The sequence below is a fragment of the Antechinus flavipes genome, chromosome 4 (genome assembly GCF_016432865.1).
Source record: "Antechinus flavipes isolate AdamAnt ecotype Samford, QLD, Australia chromosome 4, AdamAnt_v2, whole genome shotgun sequence".
NCBI lineage: Eukaryota > Metazoa > Chordata > Mammalia > Dasyuromorphia > Dasyuridae > Antechinus > Antechinus flavipes.
The window spans coordinates 176,174,474-176,195,053 of record NC_067401.1 but is presented as its reverse complement, the minus strand read 5'-3'; the positions used below and the strand labels follow the sequence as shown (position 1 = coordinate 176,195,053).

General features: G+C 33.8%; 1 protein-coding gene across 1 annotated transcript in view; it reads right to left on the bottom strand.

Moving 5' to 3' along the window:
* DNAH9 (dynein axonemal heavy chain 9) overlaps positions 1-20,580 on the bottom strand; it is a 581,066-nt gene that overhangs the window by 244,002 nt on the left and 316,484 nt on the right. Inside the window, exon 36 of the mRNA XM_051995550.1 lies at positions 17,210-17,384. Within this exon, the coding sequence (XP_051851510.1) occupies positions 17,210-17,384 (175 nt within the window). The remainder of the gene's footprint in view (positions 1-17,209; positions 17,385-20,580) is intronic.

The following is a 20,580-nucleotide window of genomic DNA, read 5'->3' as shown; positions in this document are numbered from 1 at the left end:
TTGTTCATGCTGATATTTTCAGAGCTAGTTCTGGGTATCTGCAAATTTTCAGTGCTTCAGAAGTTGTGTCATCTGGGGAGAAATGTAGCCAAAGCTCTCTTGAGCTTTGGGACCCAGGAATGGCCTCTGCCTCTCTGTAGCTATAAGCACTCTGCACTTCTGTAACCATCTTGCTAGTACTTCTCTTTGTCTTGAAACTTTGACTAGGGCCCCTCTCTGCCCTAAAACTGTGTCTTGGAACTGTAATCTGCTTCTGAACAGTTTTCTGATCTTATTATCTTCTGAAACTGCTACTACTGACAGAGTTGTTGTTGTCATGTTCCTGCAGTCTAGACAGGTCTCCATACCAGTGTCACAGTTCTTTCTTACCAACCTCCTAAATTTTTTTAGGTAAGAAAAATGTCTCAAGAAAAATGACTTTTTGTTGTCTTTGCCACTCTAAAATTTAATTTGCAACATTGTTTTAAAATTGTTTAATATAAAATGTTAAAAGAATTCAGCCTGTAATCTACCATCTTGATCCCAGTCAGAATAAAGATTTTTAAGAACAGGAATGATAATGCTGCTGAGTAAGGCAAGATCTTAGAAAAAGTAAAAAAAAAAAATCCATGACTAGCATATATAAATATACTTGACACAATCCTGAAATGTTTGTCCAATTCTTTCCTGCTAAGGAATTTGTGCTATAAAAATTTCTTTAAATTGAGTGTGATGCCTAACATAATGCAGAAAAGAAGCAGGATCCCCAAAGAATTTAAACAAAAGGACTGATTGTGGAATATATTATATTCTTCTTGTGGCAATAGGGGTTTTTACCTTTGGGTATGACATTTAGTATTTTAAATTCTACAATTCTGACAAGGTCAAAAGACCTTTCTAATCACTGTCAAGTCACCCTTTAGTCTTCTGAAACAAAACTATAAAATTTAAACTGAGGGCTCTTTTAGATTTTCCCTATAAACTTTGATTGTAGCCATGGTATTATTGAGAGTATGAGATTTGCTATCAGTGTCCCTAACCTAAAGACAAAGGAAGTAGGAAGGACAAGAGGAGAAAGTTTACTTCAAACCACCCAGTAGGAATGATTGGTGAGGATTTTGATTATACCTATTTCTCATTGGGGGAGAGGGGAAGATGGTGGAATGGGGTAAACACAAATTCTTATATTCCACAGTGGCACACAAGGTTTACAAAGGTAAATGTTGAAAACTATGCTTTTTTTTTTTTTTTTTTTTTTTTTTTTTTGCTGAGGCAATTGGGGTTAAGTCACAGGGTCACACAGCTAGAAAGTGTTAAGTGTCTGAGGTCAGATTTGAACTCAGATCCTCCTGACTTCAGGGCTGGTGCTCTATCCACTGCACCACCTAGCTGCCTCTATGCATATGTTTTTATTTTTATTTTTATTTTTTTCAGACTTTTTTATTATAAATTTTTATTTACAAGATACATGCATGGGTAATTTTTCAGCATTGACAATTGCAAAACCTTTTATTTCAACTTTTCCCCTCTTTCCCCCCACCTCTTTCTCCAGATGGCAGGTTGACCAATACATGTTAAATATGTTAAAGTATAGATTAAATACTATATATATATATATATATATATATATATATATATATATACACACACACACACACACACACACATACCCGAACACCTATTTTGCTGTACAAAAAGAATAGGACTTTGAAATATTGTACAATTAGCCTGTGAAGGAAATAAAAAATGCAGGCGGACAAAAATAGAGGGATTGGGAATTCTATGTAGTGGTTCATAGTCATCTCCCAGAGTTCTTTCCCTGGTGTATCTGGTTCAATTCATTACTCCTATGCATATGTTTTGAAAATAAAGTGCTTTAAAAATTAAAAAAGGATGCGATAAAGTTAAACTAATATTTAATCCTATAACTGATTAGAAACCACTGAAATTTATTTACTAGGAGAATGACATGGTCAGACTTGTGCTTTAAGAAAATAACTTTAGCAGTTAAATAAGAAAATAGACTGGAGAAGAGAGAGATTTGAGTCTGGAAATCAATTGCAGTCCTCTGGGATAAGAATCTAAGGTACTAAACCAGTTATGTGAATAAATAGAAGATGAATTTTAAAAATAATGTAGAAGTAAAACTAATAAGATCTGATAACTGACTGAATCAATGGGGTTAAGAGAAAATGAGAAACAGAAGAAGACACTTAGGACATCCTGAGATCATTGTGCCATAAATAGTAAAAGGAAAGTTTGGAAGAGTTAGATTTGGAGAGACTCTGTGATACAGCTCACAATCTTATTCTTTCTTCTCTGGCATTACTCAATCTGACTTACCAAAAATGAAAAGGGGGGAAGATAAAGATCTGACTTTGGGTAACTTTTAAGCAGAGAGCCTGATCAAGGGCATCTGCTACAGCCATGAGTTGATCGGAGAGTCAGGGAACAAAGGGGAATTTTTTTTTTTTTAAAGAGATCCCTTGTGGGAGTCAATAGCAAAACTCACAAGGAGACAAGGTTCACAACACCTATCTTTTCACTTTCCATCTGTTTGATCATACATCTCTGGGGGTAAATTTAAACCCTTTGTGACATAAGCCCTACTTTGGTGATCACTTCTCTAGAAGATCACATAGAATGGCCTCCTGCTCAACTCATACAGATAATTTTTCCTGGAACATAGGGATATTTGACACAATTTCTAAAATCATTCCTTCTAATTCTCTCCCTCATTTTCTGGGTTCTGTAATTTAATGCTCTCTTGTTTCTTCTCCTAACTCTTTAATTCTATCATCTAGAGATTTGTCACTGTGATTATCAGAGTCCATTTTGTCTTGGACTTCTCTGGTAGGATATGGACTGAGACTGCCATATCATATTCCTAAATTGCTTTAAAGACAATCTCTTTTTAAGTATATCAATTTTTGTTTTTTGTTTTATCTGAGATCGTGATTGCCATCCCTCCTTTCTTCCCCCTATAGATGAAGTATAATAGATTCTGCTCTATCCCCTTATTTTGACTCTTGATGTATCTTTGTTTCACATGTATTTCTTATAAATAACATATTGTGGGATTCTGGTTTCTAATATATTCTACCATCCTCTTCCATTTTATGGGTGAGTTCATGCTACTAACATTCACAATTATGATTGCTAATTGAATATTTCCCCCAATCCTATTTTTTAAAAATAATTATCTTTTCCCCTCATTCCCTATTTAAGAGATCTTTGCCTCCCTTAATCTACCTTTCCTTTTAAGCATCTTTCCTCCTTTCTCTTAACTCCCTTTCCTGTTGGGTTAAGATTAATTTTTGCATTCAACTGTATATATATATATATATATATACACACACACACACATATATAATATATGTATATTTTTTCCATAAACTAAGTTAGTTGAGATTGAAATTCTAGAGTTGATCATTTCCTCTCACTGTCCCCTCCATTGCATAAAATTTTCTTTGCCTATACCAATTATGTGAATTAAATTTTCTTATCCTTCATTTTCTTCCTCCTCTTCCAGTGGTCTTTTCTCCACATTTCCTTTTTTTTTTTTTTTTTTTTTTTGAGATCATCCAAATATAATATAATCAGACCCAGGCCCTCGAATTAGACACTATAAGATTTCTAGTGATTATAAAAGATCTGAGGGCTTATTACTTGTTTCATGTCTCCTTATAAGGATGTAAACAATATAACTTTGTTTAATTTATTATAGTTTCTCAATCATGCTTTCCTTTTCATGCTTCTCTTGAGTCTTGGTTTTAAATGTCAGATTTTTAAATTTGGGTCTGGTTTTTTTTTATTAGGAATATTTGAAAGACCTTTTGTTTTTTGTTTTTATTAAAGTTTCTCTCCCCCCCCCCTTGGATTATGCTCAATTTTGCTGAATAGATTATTTTTGTTTGTAAGGCTATATTCTTTACCTTCCAAATGTCATATTCTAAGCTTCTACTTTAATGGCATTAGTGTGACTGTTAAATCTTAAGTGGCTTCATAATCTGTGGTGTTTTCTTTTTTTTTATAATATATGATGGTTCTCTAGGAGCAGGTTTCTCGGGGAGGTTTTCTGGAGGCAGCCTTAGTATCAGTTCAAATCAATAATCACCCCAAATACAGCCAGCTGATAAATTCCAAACGTTTATTTTCTCCTTCCAAGTCCTCCGAATCCTTCGTTCTGCCCGACTGGAGTCTCTAGCTTGTCAATCTTTCGAACTGACTGAATTCACTGACTCAGTTCCTTTTTATGCTCTCTCAAAGGTTGACTCCTCCTCTGAGAGTGGGATTATGGGAGGTGTGAATTCACAAAGTTACAAAGCTAACCCATACTTGTGAACACTTGTGAATCTTCCAAACTTGTGAACTAATGTGTGTGAGCTAATGTGTGAATTCTCAAATGGGGTAAACCCAAGCACACAAGCATTGCTTCCATCAATTCCATTGAGTTATCACCTTGTTTCAAGTTCTGCGTCATAACAATAATCCTTGAATTCTTTATTTTGGCTAGTTGTAATATTTTCTCCTTGACCTAGGAATTCTGATTTTGGGAATAATAGTGTTAATTTTCATTTTGGAATTCTTTGAGATGAATGGTAGATTCAATTGCTACTTTGCTCTCTGGTGCTAAACTATCTGGGCAATTTTTCTATATAATTTCTTGAAATGTTATATATAGATTTTTTCCCCTCTCTCCTTCTCTCTCTGTCTCTTTGTCTCTGTCTCTTCGTGTGTGTGTGTGTGTGTGTGTGTGTGTGTGTGTGTGTGTGTGTGTGTTTTCCTGGCTTTTTGGTACTCCAATGATTCTTTTAGATTCCTAAATATTTTATACTATCAGTAGTTACTTTAAATGGAATTTCTCTTTGAAACTCTAGCTATTGGATTTTGTTAGTGATATATAAGACTGCTGATGACTTATGTGGGTTTATTTTGTATCCTGAAACCTTGCTAAAGGTGTGGATTATTTCTAATAACTTTTTAGTAGAATCTCTGGGGTTCTCTAAGTATACCATCATATCATCAGCAAAGAATGATAATTTGGTTTCCTTGTTGCCTACTCTAATTCCTTTAATCTCTTTCTCAATTCTTATTGCCAAAGCTAGCATTTCTAATAAAATATTGAATAGTAACGATGATAGTGGGCAACCTTGTTTGACTCCTGATCTTATTGGAAATGATTGCAGTTTGTCCCCATTATATATGATGCTTACTGATGGTTTTATATAGATGCTACTGATTATTTTAAGGAAAAGCCCATTTATTTCTATACTCTCAAGTGTTTTTAATAGGAATGGATGTTGGATTTTATCAAATACTTTTTCTGCATCTATTGAGATGATTTTTGTTTATTTGGTTATTAATATGGCCAATTATACTGATAGTTTTCCTAATATTGAACCAGCCCTGAATTCCTGGTATAAATCCTACCTGATCATGGCGTATTATCCTGGGGATGATTTTCTGTAATCTTTTGCTAATATCTTGTTTAAGAACATCAATATTCATTAGGGAGATTGTTCTACAATTTTCTTTCTCTGTTTTCAACCTACCTGGTTTAGATATCAGTACCATGTCTGTGTTATAAAAGGAATTTGGTAGGACTCCTTCATTCCCTATTTTTTCAAATAGTTTATATAGCATTGGGGCTAATTGTTCTTTGAATGTTTGGTAGAATTCACATGTAAATCCATCTGGTCCTGGGGATTTTTTTTAGGGAGTTGATTAATAGCTTGTTCTATTTCTTTTTTCTGAAATGGGATTATTTAAGCAATTTACTTCCTCCTCTATTAATCTGGGAAGCCTATATTTTTGGAGGTAGTCATCCATTTCGCTTAGGTTATCAAATTTATTGGCATAAAATTGGGCAAAGTATCCCCTTATTATTTCTTTAATTTCCTCTTCATTGGTGGAAAGTTCTCCCTTTTCATTTTTAAGACTAGTAATTTGATTTTCCTCTCTCCTTTTTCTAATCAAATTTACCACAGGTTTATCGATTGTATTGGTTTTTTCATAAAACCAATTCTTAGTTTTATTTATTAGTTCAATAGTTTTTTTACTTTCTATATTATTAATTTCTCCTTTTAATTTTAAAATTTCAAGTTTAGTAATTGATTGGGGGTTTTTAATTTGGTCTTTTTTCTATCTTTTTAAATTGCAAGCCCAATTCATTGATCTTCTCTTTCTCTATTTTATTCAAGTAAGGCTCTAAAGATATAAAATTTCCCCTTATTACTGCTTTGGCTGCATCCCACAAATTTTGGTATGATGTCTTATCGTTGTCATTATCTTGAGTGAAATTATTAATTGTGTCTATAATTTTCTGTTTCACCCAATCATTTTTTAAGATGAGATTATTTAGTTTCCAATTACTTTTTGGTCTATTTACCCCTAACTTTTTGTTGAATATAATTTTTATTACATTGTCATCTGAAAAGGAAACATTTACTATTTCTGCCTTCCTGCATTCAATTTTGAGGTCTTTATGTCCTAATATATGGTCAATTTTTGTGTAGGTTCCATGAACTGCTGAGAAGAAAGTATACTCCTTTCTGTCACCATTCAGTTTTCCCCAAAGATTTATCATACCTAATTTTTCTAATATTCTATTTACCTCTTTAATTTCTTTCTTATTTGTTTTGTGGTTTGATTTATCTAATTCTGAGAGTGCAATATTGAGGTCTCCCACTATTATAGTTTTGCTGTCTATTTCTTCTTGCAACTCTCTTAATTTCTCCTTTAGGAAGTTAGATGCTATAGCACTTGGAGCATATATGTTTAATATTGATATTGCTTCATTGTCTATAGTACCCTTTAGCAAGATGTAGTTTCCTTCCTTATCTCTTTTAATTAGATCAATTTTTGCTTTTGCTTGATTTGAGATAAGGATGGTTACCCTGGCTTTTTTGACTTTGCCTGAAGCATAATAGATTCTGTTCCAGCCTTTTACCTTTACTCTGTATGTATCTCCCTGTTTTAAATGTGTTTCCTGTAAACAACATATTGTAGGGTTCTGACTCTTGATCCAATCTGCTGTCTCTGCTTTATGGGATACTCCAATGATTCTTAAGTGAACCTTCCTTAATCTATTTTTTTTTTTTTTACTTAGCTCTATATGGCATTTTCCTACATAATTTCTTGAAATATGATATGTAAGTTCTCTATCTTTCTTCTCTGTCTATTAGAATCCTTACAAAGTGATATGTCAGTTGCCTAATTCAGCATGGTACTTAGCAAATTCTCTAGCTCACCAATGTATTTAAGTACTCAAAGGAGTTCACACTTTTGGGAGATTCACAAGTCAGAAACCCATAATCCCTCTCTCAGATCCCATAATCCCATTCTCTCAGTGAAGAGTCAACCTTTGGGAGATCATATATAAGAAGCTCTTGGAACTTCAGTCAGTGAGTTAGTTCAGAAGATTGACAGAGAGGAGGGCACTCTGGGACAGACACAGAGCACTCTGGGAGATTGAGAGCCAGAAGCCCCTCTCTCGGAGGTAAGACAGATTCATTCCATTTTCCACCTTTGTGCTGGCTGGAGGCTGAAGGACAAACCTTTGGATATGGAGACATTTGGAGGGAGCTCTTGGAAGCAAGCAGAGAGATAGGCCACCAAGAAAACTAACCAGGCTATTTTGGAGGAAGCAATAAAAGATCTGAACTTTTATCATCTGGCTGTATTTGTAGTGATTATTTCTCTGAACTGAAACTAAGGCTGCCTCCAGAAAATCTCCCCAAGAAATTTGCTCCCAGAGAACCATTATATTATACAAAAGAAGAGAATACCACATCTGTCTGTCTGTTTCTTCTGTCTCTCTCTTTGTGACTCCCTCTCTGTCTCTCTGTGTCTCTTTGTCTGTCTGAATCTGCCTCTCTCTGTCTCTGCTCTCTGTCTTTCAATCTCTGTTTCTTTCTGTGTGTCTCTGTCTTTGTCCCCTCCCTTTTTTTTTTTTTTCATTTTCTGACTTGGTTTTTATTATTTTTTGATGTCTTATGAAGTCATTAGCTTCTATTGGCCAATTCTAGTTTTTAAGGAGTTATTTTCTTCAGTAAGGTTTTATACCTCTTTTACTATGTTCTTAATTCTTTTTTTTTTCAGAACTTTTTTGCATAACTCTAACTTTCGCCCATTTTCCCCTCTATCACTCACATTAAGTTTAAAAAAAATTTTTTGGAGTGCATTAAAAAAAGAATCTCCTTTTCTACCTCTTTTAGGAATTTTTTTTGGATTTATGTTCAATTTTAATTTTTCTTAGAGGCTTTTCTTGCAGATGATTTTCAAGATATCATCTTCTGTGTTTGAGTCTTGAGCTACCCTGTTACCAAAATAGATTGTTATGGCTGGGTTTTTTTTGTTGTTGTTATTGTTGTTGTTGTTGTTGTTGCTCATTCTTCCAGACTAGATCTTGACTTTGGACTATGCTAATGCTGGATTCTGTATACTTTGGCAATGTGAGTGTGGGGAGGATTTCTGACCTGAGCTTCTGTCTTTTTATGTTCTTTTGCTACTTTTATAGATTAGCCTGGGAGTTTTCAGTACTTCCAGAAAAAGGTCTGTTCACAGTCCTCTTGGTATGAACTCTGCAAGCTCCTAACCCAGGTTGGGGTCTTTTGGGTCTATTATCTATTTGGATCTATTGAGTTATAGCCCACTTGGAAGTTCATAGGTTCAGAACAAGTGAACTGCTAATTCTCCTTTGATCTTGGGCTCCTGTCCAGATTGTTTCACTATATGCTTATGTGCTGTGCTGAAGGTTAGAACTTAGTTGCTGCTCTGCTCTTAAGCTCAGAGCCACACAGCCCAATTTCTGGAATTAACTTCTTGCTTATAATTGCCCATTTTCTCCTTAGAACTGTGATCTAGAATGGGGTAATGAGCAACAGTTATTAGATGATACCTGGTTCTACTTTCAATGCTAGTTCAAATGTCTCTTGGATTCTCTTTTTTTTACCTTGAAGCTTCTTGCCTTGGTATCACTCCATTTTCTGTATTTGGATGTGAGAATCCTTATCCTAGGGCTCACAGATCTCTTTGTCTTCCTAAGCTTCCCTGGAAAAATGACTCACTGTGAATTTTTCTTGCTTTTTCCAATCAGAATGCAGTCTGTAATATTTTCTAAGTTGTTATAGAGGAGGTGAACTGAGTGATTTCTTGAGATAGCCTTTATTTTAAACAAACTACTGTGTCTGATGTAATTATTTTGATCAAATTCTCATTTTTCCATTCATAGAACTATTTTAAGTGCTATTTAATGAAAATTGTATAAAGCTCTTAATAAGAGTGAAATTTCCTGCTGCTAAAAGCTTTCTCATTTGTCCTTTTTGCATGTCTCAGCATGTCTGTTTATAAGTTACCATTCTCTAAATGCAGCAGATATCTTGGATGGATACTTTCTACTGGGTTTTTAATGAAGTCAACTTTTCTTAAATGTTTTTCAAATGTCCTTGTGTAGAAATGGGAGCATTGATTAAGCATCTCTTTCTTCCAATAGACCCTATAGCCTAACAACACAAAATGGGAAAGAAACTTAGAGGTGATCAATATACATTTAAACTGAAAAAGATCAGAGCAGAAATCCATGTTTTAGAAAGAAATAAAATGATAAAAGGCTATGAAGCTTTCACTTATATCCCCTCTACAGCGAGTTTTTAACTCAAACTTGATGATTTTTCTCCTCTTTTTTTCCCCCATAAAATGAGAACCATAGCTTAAGGAAGCTCTATGACTATAATAATCATAATGAAGATAGAGAATCTCAACTTTGAGAGAGGCTTCAGAGGTTATCTAATCTTACCTGAACCTGATCAGTAATCTCCCCTACCGTAGAAAGTCACTTAAACTCCATTTGAAAATGTGTATGGAGGGGAATCTAGTTCTTTTCCAAATTGTTCATTCTACCTTTTTCAACAGTTCCTTACATTCAGTTGCACTTTGCTTCTCTATAATTTCTAATTACTCTCTTATTTTATTCCAATGAGATAAATCAAAACAAGTCTCCCACATGATATTAATGTAGATATTTGAAAATATCTATCACATCTCTCCTCAAGTATTCTCTTTTCCAGGCTACTCTAAAAATTTAATTGAATTTTAATCTCAAAATCCAAATTAAAATAATTAAATTTCATCTTTAAGAACAGTGGCTCTCTTTTCTTTGTAGAAACTAAGACTGTGGTAAGAATGGAGACTAGAAGTCCTTAGACAAGTGAAATGAATGAGATGTTTAATGAGAAGGAAAATACCAGAGTTTATGGAAGCAGAATGGATCTCATAGTTAAGATCCCAGGAAAAGCCATTGCAATAAAAGTTAGAGAAGAATCCTGGAAAAAGGGAAAGACTTAAAGAGTAATTTCATAAGTGGCCCACTTAGTCTTCTAAGATGCTATGCTTATTCAGTATAATAACATGAGGAACCAGCACACTTTCCCATCTGATACTTGTAAGTAAAAAAAGCATATAACAATCATTACTGTTTTATCCCTGAGGCATAAATCTTTCCCCACTCTTTCAAACCAGAAGCAAAATAAAAGAAAAAGCAACTCTTGAACCTCCTAGTAACTTTACCACAGAGTCTGACTGCTTGCTTCTTTATTCCTTTATTCTAGTTACAACACTAATAACTATATTAGGAAAATAGAAAGAACTAACATCAGTTAGCAAATTTTGCTGATTCCAACTCCACAAAATCTCTAGCATCTATCACCCTTTCTCCACTTCTATGGCCCCATTTTTAATACAAGAACTCATCACTTATCATTTGACTTCTGCAGTAGCTTAGTTGATCTTTTTGTCTAAGGTACAGGTATAATCATATTACTTTTCTGCCTAAAAATCTCCAGTGGCTTCTTATCATTTTTAGTATAAAATAAAAATTCCTTTATTTTATATCTGAAGCCCATTACAATTTAACTCTCACCTATTTTTCTAGTTTTATCCATTGTTCCTCTTCATTTAATATATGGTTGAGCCAAACTGACCTCACTGGTCTTATTGTCATCACATGATAATATGGTACTCTATCTCTCATTTTTGCCATTGAACAATGTGTACCCTCTGCTTAGAAATCACTTCCTCCTTATCTCTCTCTTTTATTATCCCTTGTTTTCATCAAATCTCAATTCAAATTTTATTTCTACACGAAGATTTACCTGAATTATTAATGCCTTCCTCTTCTCTCACCCACTCCTCTAAATTATTTTGTATTAATTTTGTTTAGCATTTTAGGAAACAATCAGTGAGTTGCCTTCATCAGATGATCTGGGGATCTGAGCATACATTCTGGCCTCTTTTTACAACCTTACCATTACCAACTCATGGCTGGTCTTGTGACTGTGAGTGATATCAAAAGTGAGTGGGTACTGACCTAAGAACTATATTCAGTGTGTTATAAGATCTATTAAAATTTTCTACATACTTGAGTGTATTGCTTCAGACTCTGCCTATTGTCTTTTGGACTTTCGTTGAAGGGTCTATCTACCAATATTCTGTCTTCTTCCTACAACATGGGATAACTTAGTTTTTCTGTTCTTGCTACTTAATTGGACAAAGGGCCTAAGTTATTGGTGCTCTCTGACTACATTGGTATGACTTCCTGAGCATAACATGGCTCATTCATGTGGAGTCAGGGTCCTTTCACTTGGTAAATGTCCCAAGACCCTTGAATCACCTAATCTGTAAAACAGACATTTCCATATGTAAGTGAGGGGAGCTATGTCTACTTAAAGTAAGTGTTACTTTACCCTTGTTGCCTATTCTTTTTTTGTTAGGGCTGAGTAAACCTACTTTTGTTAACATATGTAAGATCTATGAGTATCTCATGTTTCAACAGCAAACTTCAACTAACAAGGTCCTAACCTGAGTCAGGACTATTACTCATTTGTCTCTTTTCTCCAGGTAGCAATCATGGAACCCCTCAGCATAGCAATGGCATAGTTCAAATAGAACCCAATTACCTCTTTCTTTTTCCTGTTTTCTTCCCTGACCAAAGATCAGTCCTGAGGGACAGATATTTCTAGCCTTGGCAACTATTTGGTTAATTCAAGAGTAAATAATTTTGTGAGTTTGTGTTGGCTGTTCAGTGAAAAATGTTTCTTGTAATTATAATGCATATCAGAGGAGAAAACAGCCCCTATCAGAAGGATGCCACAAATAAAAGGCTAAGAAATGCTAAGCTACATCATGGCTGCCATAATTTGTTTGAATAGAGAAGTCTGATATGAAAGTGAAGTAACAGTTCCAAAGTCCAACAAAATTTGAAAATGGTTACTATTTCATATTTTAAGTATATGTTAATATTATCATATGAACCTTCTGTGAGTTTAAAATTATTTGATTTGTGATAGAGGAAATGAATGGTTTTCCTATCTCTGATACTTTCCATATTATATATATTTTGTATATTGAGTGCCTTTTCTAGAAGTGACCTCATTATTAATCTTTTTGGTGAAGCTATATAATCAATCATATGTTGTTAAAGAGATTTTTCCCACAAACTCTGGGATTTAGCAGTGAAAAAGACACACACAAGGAGAGAGTCAGAGACAGAGACAAAGACTGATGGAGACAGAGAGATAAGAGACCTGCACATAGAGGCAGACAGACTGATAGAGACATATAAACCACAACAGAAAGACAGAAACAGAGACAGAGAAACAAAAAGACACAGACAGAAACAGATTTCTAAGACTTGAATATAGTTTGGTTGAGTGCAGAGCTAGAGCTTCTTGTAAGAGGGGGTTTTCCCAGCATTGTGGGTGCACAGATATATACAGATAACTATAATTAGTAATATTATTTTTATTATAGATGTATATATTATCTCCCCAATAGAATATAAACTCCTTATTGGAAATTGAGTGGAGGTCCATCAATTGGGAAATAACTAAATTATGGTATATGAATCTAATGAATTATTGTTGTTCTTTAAGAAATGATGAGCAGGCTGATTTTAGAAATGCCTGAAAAGACTTACATGGACTGATATTGAATGAAATGAGCATAAACAGTACATTGGGCACAGTAACATCAAGATTATGTGATGATATGGACTTAACTCTTCTTAGCAATTATCCAAGACAATTCCAATAAACTTGAGATGGAAAATGCCATCCACACACAGAGAAAGCACTATGGAAACTGAATGTATATCAAAACATATTATTTTCACTTTTTTTGTATTTTGCTTTTTTTCTCATATTTTTCTTTTTCTTCTGATTTTTCTTTCACCACATGTCTGATATGGAAACATCTTTAAAATGATTGTACATGTATAACCTATATCTAATTGCTTGCTCTCTTGAGAAGGGGAAGTAGAGGAGGAGGGAAGAAGAAAAAAAAATTGGAACTCAAAATCTTACAAAGATGAATGCTGGAAACTATCTTTATGTGTAATTGTAATACTATTGAAATTTTAAAAAAGAATATAAATTCCTTAATGGGCGGGACTAATTAATTTCTGTCATTGTAACCCAGCACTAGTAATGTCCTGTAACACAGAAGATGCTTAATAAATGCTTGTTAACTGACTGACGTGTTGGCTTTAGGAGCTTTATAGTCATAAAAAGATATATAAACATAACTTTTATTGAACCTTATTTTCCTCAAGATCTGATAATATATGGGTTTTGATAGAATAGTTATTTCTTTCTATTTATACTTAGCCCATCTTCTATTTTGTTTATGCTAAGCATTTTGGGAACTTTCCTTTCATCAAGATCTGATATTATATGGATGCTGACAAACATATTTCTTTCTTTCTTTTATGCCCAGCCCACCTTCTACTTTGTTTATGCAATTTTCTGATGACAGTTTTCTATTTTTGAATAATTCCTTGTTTGTAACATGTTTGAACCTACTCACATACTTCCCATTGTCCTTTTGGTGACACTCAAATTTTGTCCTTCAAAGAAAACATTTTTCTATTATTGATACAGAACAACTGGCGGAATATTGTTGTAAACAATATTGCCATTAAAAAATATAGGCTTACATTCAGATATCATTAAAAATCTCATGTAATTTTCTAATGTCATTACACCCTTTGTTCTCCACTTCTATTCAATTCTGGCCCCAGCTCACTCTGTATCTGAAGTCTGCATGAGGTTTACGTAGTACTGGATACTCTATATGGATAATTTATCCATATAGAGTTTGAATTTTTGAACGCAGTTTGGGAAGTTGGTGGGTTTTTTTATCCCTTTGGAGCTTTTTTTGGATTTGGATAGTTAGGCTGAACTCTTTTGAGTGATCATAGATCTCCTTTAGAAAGGTTTGGTAACATTCCAAAGCTTCAAAGAGCCTGTACAATGTCATCTGTAAGCAGGAAATTTTAGAGAACTTAAGCATCAAAAGAATTCCTTTTTTAAAAAAAATTTGGACTCTACTAGATATTTTCCTAAAAAAAGAATTCCTTTTTTTAAAAATTTGGACTCTACTGGATACCTTTCCAAAGTGGCAAAAATATTTATTCAATATACTTTCCCATTTTATGATTCATGATATTGTCAACCATAGGGTAGTAGAGCAAAATTAACTCTATTATTACATCCTTCAAGGAATCTTGTATTATTTGTGAAATATGCATATGAAATATTAGAGGAGAAATTTTAACATTCTATGCCAAATAAAATTATTTTTAATTAGCAAATAATAATAATAATTATATTGGTATTTTATATTCTCTTCATTTTTCAGTAAGTTGGGATGAAAAAATATGTGGTCCACTATGGAATACAGTTTTTGAAAGTTTGTTTCTCCATCTCTTACCTTCATCAAAAATATTTTCTCTGCAATTTATAGTCTTAGGGAATTATTCAAAGCAGTGAGAAGCTAAGTGATTTAAATATTACAATATATAAAACATTTGGTAAAGCAGTTAAAAAAAAGCCCTACTTTTTTGTCCCCTTTGATAGACACTGGAGATTGGGAAGCAGTAAATACCTCTAGAATCATTGGTTCTGCTCCTAATCATGCCTCATGGCAATCATCTGGGGAAGGATATTTTGTGGAGAAGGGGTCAGACATCTCTATCAACTGTCACCATTTGCCACATAAAGGGAAGATAAGCCAATCTACTGGAGCAGTGAGGAAGAGAGAGAGGAGCCAGCAAGTGCTTGGCAAGTAAAGAACCACTATTGCTTTGACTTCCGTCTCCCTTCTGATCTTGCTAGGAACAGCCCAGGACCCTGAACTCAAGAGCTTTAGGAATAACAGTGCTCCCAGTTCAATGATCTTAGGAAACATCCTGAGAAGAATCCCCTAGGGAGACAAAATATAACTATCACTGCAGGTGCTACAACCATAGCTACTAAAGACCCAGAAAAGAAAGTTGTTGCTAATGAAATTTTTGGCATTGTTAAATGGTTCAACATCAGAAAAGGATATCATTTTTATCAGTGGAAATGACTTTATAGAAGAGGGATTAACCTGCTTTGCAAATGAAATCTTTCGTATGTGTTCTCTCTCCCATTAGAATGTGAAATCCATTTTTTCTTCTACTAGTTTACATAGCACTTAGTGTGGTGCTTGGGCATAGTAAGTATTTAGCAAATGTCTCATTCATTCATTCATACATGCATACATTCATTCCTTTCTATACTTCTTGTTTCTTCTGTGAATTAAATTTTTATACTGATTTTTGTATAGATATTATAGATTATATATATTTATTGTATAGATAATTATATATTATATTTTCTTCTCCTTTAACCACCATAATAGGGAAATTCCTGTGCACTAAAATATAGCAGCATTTTTTGTTGTAGCAAAAGAGTTGAAACAAAACAAAAAAAATTATTCATCAACTCAGGAGGAAAATGGGCAAATGGGTAAAGAGTTACTAATATTTTCTCAGATACTTATTTTTGGCAATCATACTCATCAGCATAATTGCTGGCATTTATATAGTGCTTTAAGGATTTCAAAGCATTTTTATTTCCTTTAATCCTTATAACAATCCTGAGAGTTACATTTTATTATTAACTCCATTTTACAGATGCAGAAACTGATAGTGAGAAAGGTTAAAATGACTTTACCAGGGTCACCCTGCTAGTAAGTGTCTAAGGCATAATTTGAACTTATGCTTTTCTGACTCTAAGTTAGACTCTATCTACTATGTCACCTAACTATTTCATATAATAATCCTATTGATGTTATTATTGCATTCATAATAAGTTCTGAATTTTCTCCTCTTTCTTCTGTTCTCCTCCCCCCGCCCCATTAAGATAGGATTCCCTCTTGAGAATAAAGGAAAAAATAAACAAGAAGTCATTTCTGCCATGGATCAAAAAACAATATCAATATTACTGAAGCAACAATGAGTTTTGATCCAACTCTCAGTGAGAAGATATCTGCTTTTGAGATGTGAAGGTAAATTTGGCTCTTGCAGTGAAAAATATCCAGGAGGCTTTGAATTTTATTTATTTAAAATTGGATTTCCCTAGTTCTCCTAGGATGAGGACACAATGGTTACAGATAATCCAATAGCCTTATTGATCAGCATGGGAAAACTTTGACTAACTTCATTTTAAACTTTGGCTAGATAGCTCCTGCTTAGACAACTTAGTCCCTCATTTTTCCATCACTTTCCTCCACCTTCCTATAGGCTTCACTATGTTGATACTGGACCATGAGCAGACTCAATCAACTTAGTCTACTGAAATTCAGAACTCCTAACTTTAAATGATCATCTAGTCTCAACTTCTCTAGTAGCAGGGAGTATGGGCAGGAGCCAGCACTGTGCTTGATAACTCAACGACTACATTGATTATAAGGGTATTAGGAATCTGGGATCACCCTAGAGTAGAGCTGGCTTATTACAAATAAAAGTAGACTGTTTCCAAGGACATATGAAATGTAATTTGATATTTTTAAACATTTATTTTTTAAAAGTGTTTTTTAATGTTATAAAATGTCTAAGGGAATGGCCACTCTATATATGTGAGTCTCTGGCCTGGCTCCTGACTGACTTTTAGTAATCAACAATTATCAGGGGATTTCTCCTAATTAGACATCAATGTATAACAATGGTCCTATGGAGTAAAGTTCAATTCTTTAATCTGATCTTGAAGAATCCTACAAATTTGTGTTAATTCATCTTACTGGTTTTATCACAAACTTTTTTTGTCTTTCTCCTTCCATAGCCTGGGGTTCTGTACTCTGTAGATGCTCAGTACATATTTATCAGAACAGAAGCAAATATATATATCCTCTCAATTTGTTCTCTTACCTGGTCTTGGATCAGTACTCCACCAAAAGCCCAGATAGTAGCAAATACAAAATGAAGTTCATGAAGTTCCTTAGGACAATCTGAGGGATTGCTTTCTTTTGTTAGAAGACACTCAAGAAGGTAACATAACGTTTGAACCAAGTTCTGCTCTGGTATTGGAAGAATCTTTTTAAATCTGAAGAGAGAAAATCAATTGTGTACACATAAAATAAGATAGGGACTGAAGATCTAGATGGTTTCCTGGACAAAACTCATGAAGTTGCTAGTTCTTTGAAACTGTTAATATCTTATTTGATTTCCATGAATTGATAACTTTTTTCCTATCTAGAATTTATAATAATGCATTTTTTACATTTTCAGCAAAAGCCCTTATAACCTCTTCTTGTAGTTTTCTTTTATTAATTCTTCCAACTTCACCTTTTGATTTCAGTAGCCTCATATTACCTCCAAACTATTTTACATCCTAATCCAAAAGTGGTAGCTTGCATAAAAGGCTCTCCTTACCAAACAAAAACTTTTACAATTTGTCTTTATTTCAGAATTTGGAGATAAAAAAATCTCACTTTATACCCATACATATTTTAAAGTGGCTTTTATATATTAATCAATCAATAAACATTTATTAAAGTTTACCTACAATGTACCAGATATTGTATTATACAGTACTATGGGTTGGAAATACTCAGAAAATCAAAAGATAATCTCTTTTCTTGAGGAAACCATAATCTAATAACATGCAAACATACATAAAGACAAGATATATACACAAAAATACAGGAAATAAAAGACAAGAAATAGATTTTAAAAGGCTTCTTGTCGAAGGCAGAATTTTATCCAGAACTTGAAGGAAGTCAGAGAACCAGGAAAGAGAGAAGGTAAAGATAAAAAGGAAGAGCATCAGTGAAAATGCCAGGAGCTGAGAGATAAAGTATCTTGTTTGTGGAATAGTTAGGATTAGATCAAAGAGTTTGTGTCCAGGAATATCATGTCATGTAAGAAGACTGAAAAGATAGAAGACAGTGGTATTATGAAGAACTTCAAATGCCAAGCAAAGAATTTTGTATTTGATCCTAGAGATAACAGGAAGTTCCTGAAGTTTACTGAAGAGGGAAATGGCATGGTCAGACCTACATTTTAGGAAAATCAATTCAGCACCAACTGCATAATGGAATGGAGTGGGGAAACTTGTGGCAAGGATACAAATCATGTTGCTTCTGCAATAATATAGGAGGCCTGTACCAAGATGATGAAAATATCAAAGGAGTTTTATGCAAGAGATGTTGAAAAGAGAAATCAACAGATCCTTGGCAAAAGATTGTATATAAAGGGTGAGAAATAGTTAGGAATTCATGATGAATCTTAAATTGTGAAAGTCTAAGATATGGAGAGGATGGTGGAATTCTAGACAGTAATAGGAAGGTAGGAAATAGGGGAAGTGTGTGTGTGTGTGTGTGTGTGTGTGTGTGTGTGTGTGTGTGTGTGTGTTTGTAGATAATGAATTCAGTTTTGGCAAAATAAGTTTAAGATTTTTACAGGATATAATATTCCACTGTGCAATGTATCCATATCATATGCAAACATTTATAAAGCAGGTACAGGGTAAAGTACCTTAACTTGTATGGAAGGACACTGTCAGTTGGGGAGACCAAGAAATGTTTTCTGCAGAGAATAATACTCTAAGAAGAAAACTAGATATTCCAAGAAACAAAAGTAACAATTGAGAGCATTCCAGACATGAGAGACAGTTACTACATAGTCATGGAGATGGGACAGATCTTTATATGATTTCATTTACAAAGCAAGAAAACAGTTTATGTGATTTTTAAACAAACAAAAGAGGTATTAAAAAACTAAATAGTTGTGCTATTAACTATATTAAGTTTTCATCATACCAAGAATTTTTAAAAAAGAGTTCTTATTAATAGCCATATTTACAAGATGATTCTGTCATGTTGTTTTTAGTTAAGTATTTTGCTTTAAATAAAGTTGCTTGTGCAAACAAGGAAATAAAATAGTATCTTGTAAAAAGAGAAAATAAATAAGAGTTAGCTACATAATGAAGTTTGGATTTAGCATCTTAAAATTTCAAAATCTATATTCTAATGTGATGATAAAATTGTACTTTAGAGTTGTGTTATTTCCAATATTTGGTATTATTATAATAAAAAATCTTTAAAAAGAATGCTAACTTGTAAGTCTGTGGGCATCCCAAAAGGGAGATCTTACCTTTCAGCTTCTTTTTTTTTTGGTTGGCTTTCAGATGTATGGAAGACTCTCTGAACTTCAAAAGTGTCGGGTAAGGGAATACACTTACCTCCACTGTATGTTCAGGGTTTCCTAAGCAAGTTTACTTATGTCTGGCATGAGACTGCCTTAATTTGTGGCTTGGGACAGGGCTTTTGAAATCTTGAAAGATGCTAGCATTTCCTTTTCTATTTTTTATGGTGCCAATTTTAATAGATTTTATTTAATAGATTTTATTCTGCCAGATGAGAATTATATTTCCACTTGTTTATTACAGTACTGATAAAATGCAATGTTGCTTACTTCTCTCCCTCTGCACACATTCAAGTATTCAGATTGCCCACATTTACACAATAGCTTAAATGGTACTTTTAAATTGCAATGCTTTGCCTTCAAATTTGAGTCCTTACATTTTTGGAAAGCTGCATGGAATGCTTTTCTGGTGTGTGTAATCAACCTCCTCAGTGGTGGATCCAGAAGAAGCACCCATAGATGGAGCTTTTCCACCACCTGGGAACCCACCAGGCATGACTTCATATTTTTTTATTATATCTTTTTATTTACAAGACACATTTCCTTGGTCATTAGCAATGATCTACACTTTCCCACAATGGAAGGTAATTTTTCAGCATTGACCCTTGTAAAACCTTCTGTTCCAACTTTTCCCCTCCTTCCCCTCACCCCCTCCCCCAGATGGCAGGTAGACCAACACATGTTAAATAGGTTAATGTATATGTTAAATGCAATATATGTACACATATTTATGAAGTTATCTTTCTGCACAAGAAAAATCAGATTTAGAAATAAGGTAAAAATAACCTGAGAAGGAAAACAAAAATGCAAGTGGACAATTTTAGAAAGAGTGGATGCTGATTGCTGGGAGAATTCCTGTAGCTTAAACTTGCCAAGCATATTATCCTTTGTCATTCATCTCTCTAAAGGAGTTGCATAAAACTCCTTTGATATTTCCATGTTATGTTGTGGTCCACACTCATTTCCCATAGTTCTTTCGCTGGGTGTAGTTGATTTTCTTCATTACTGAACAATTGGAACTGATTTGGTTCATCTCATTGTTGAAAAGAGCCACGTCCATCAGAATTGATCATCATATAGTATTGTTGTTGAAG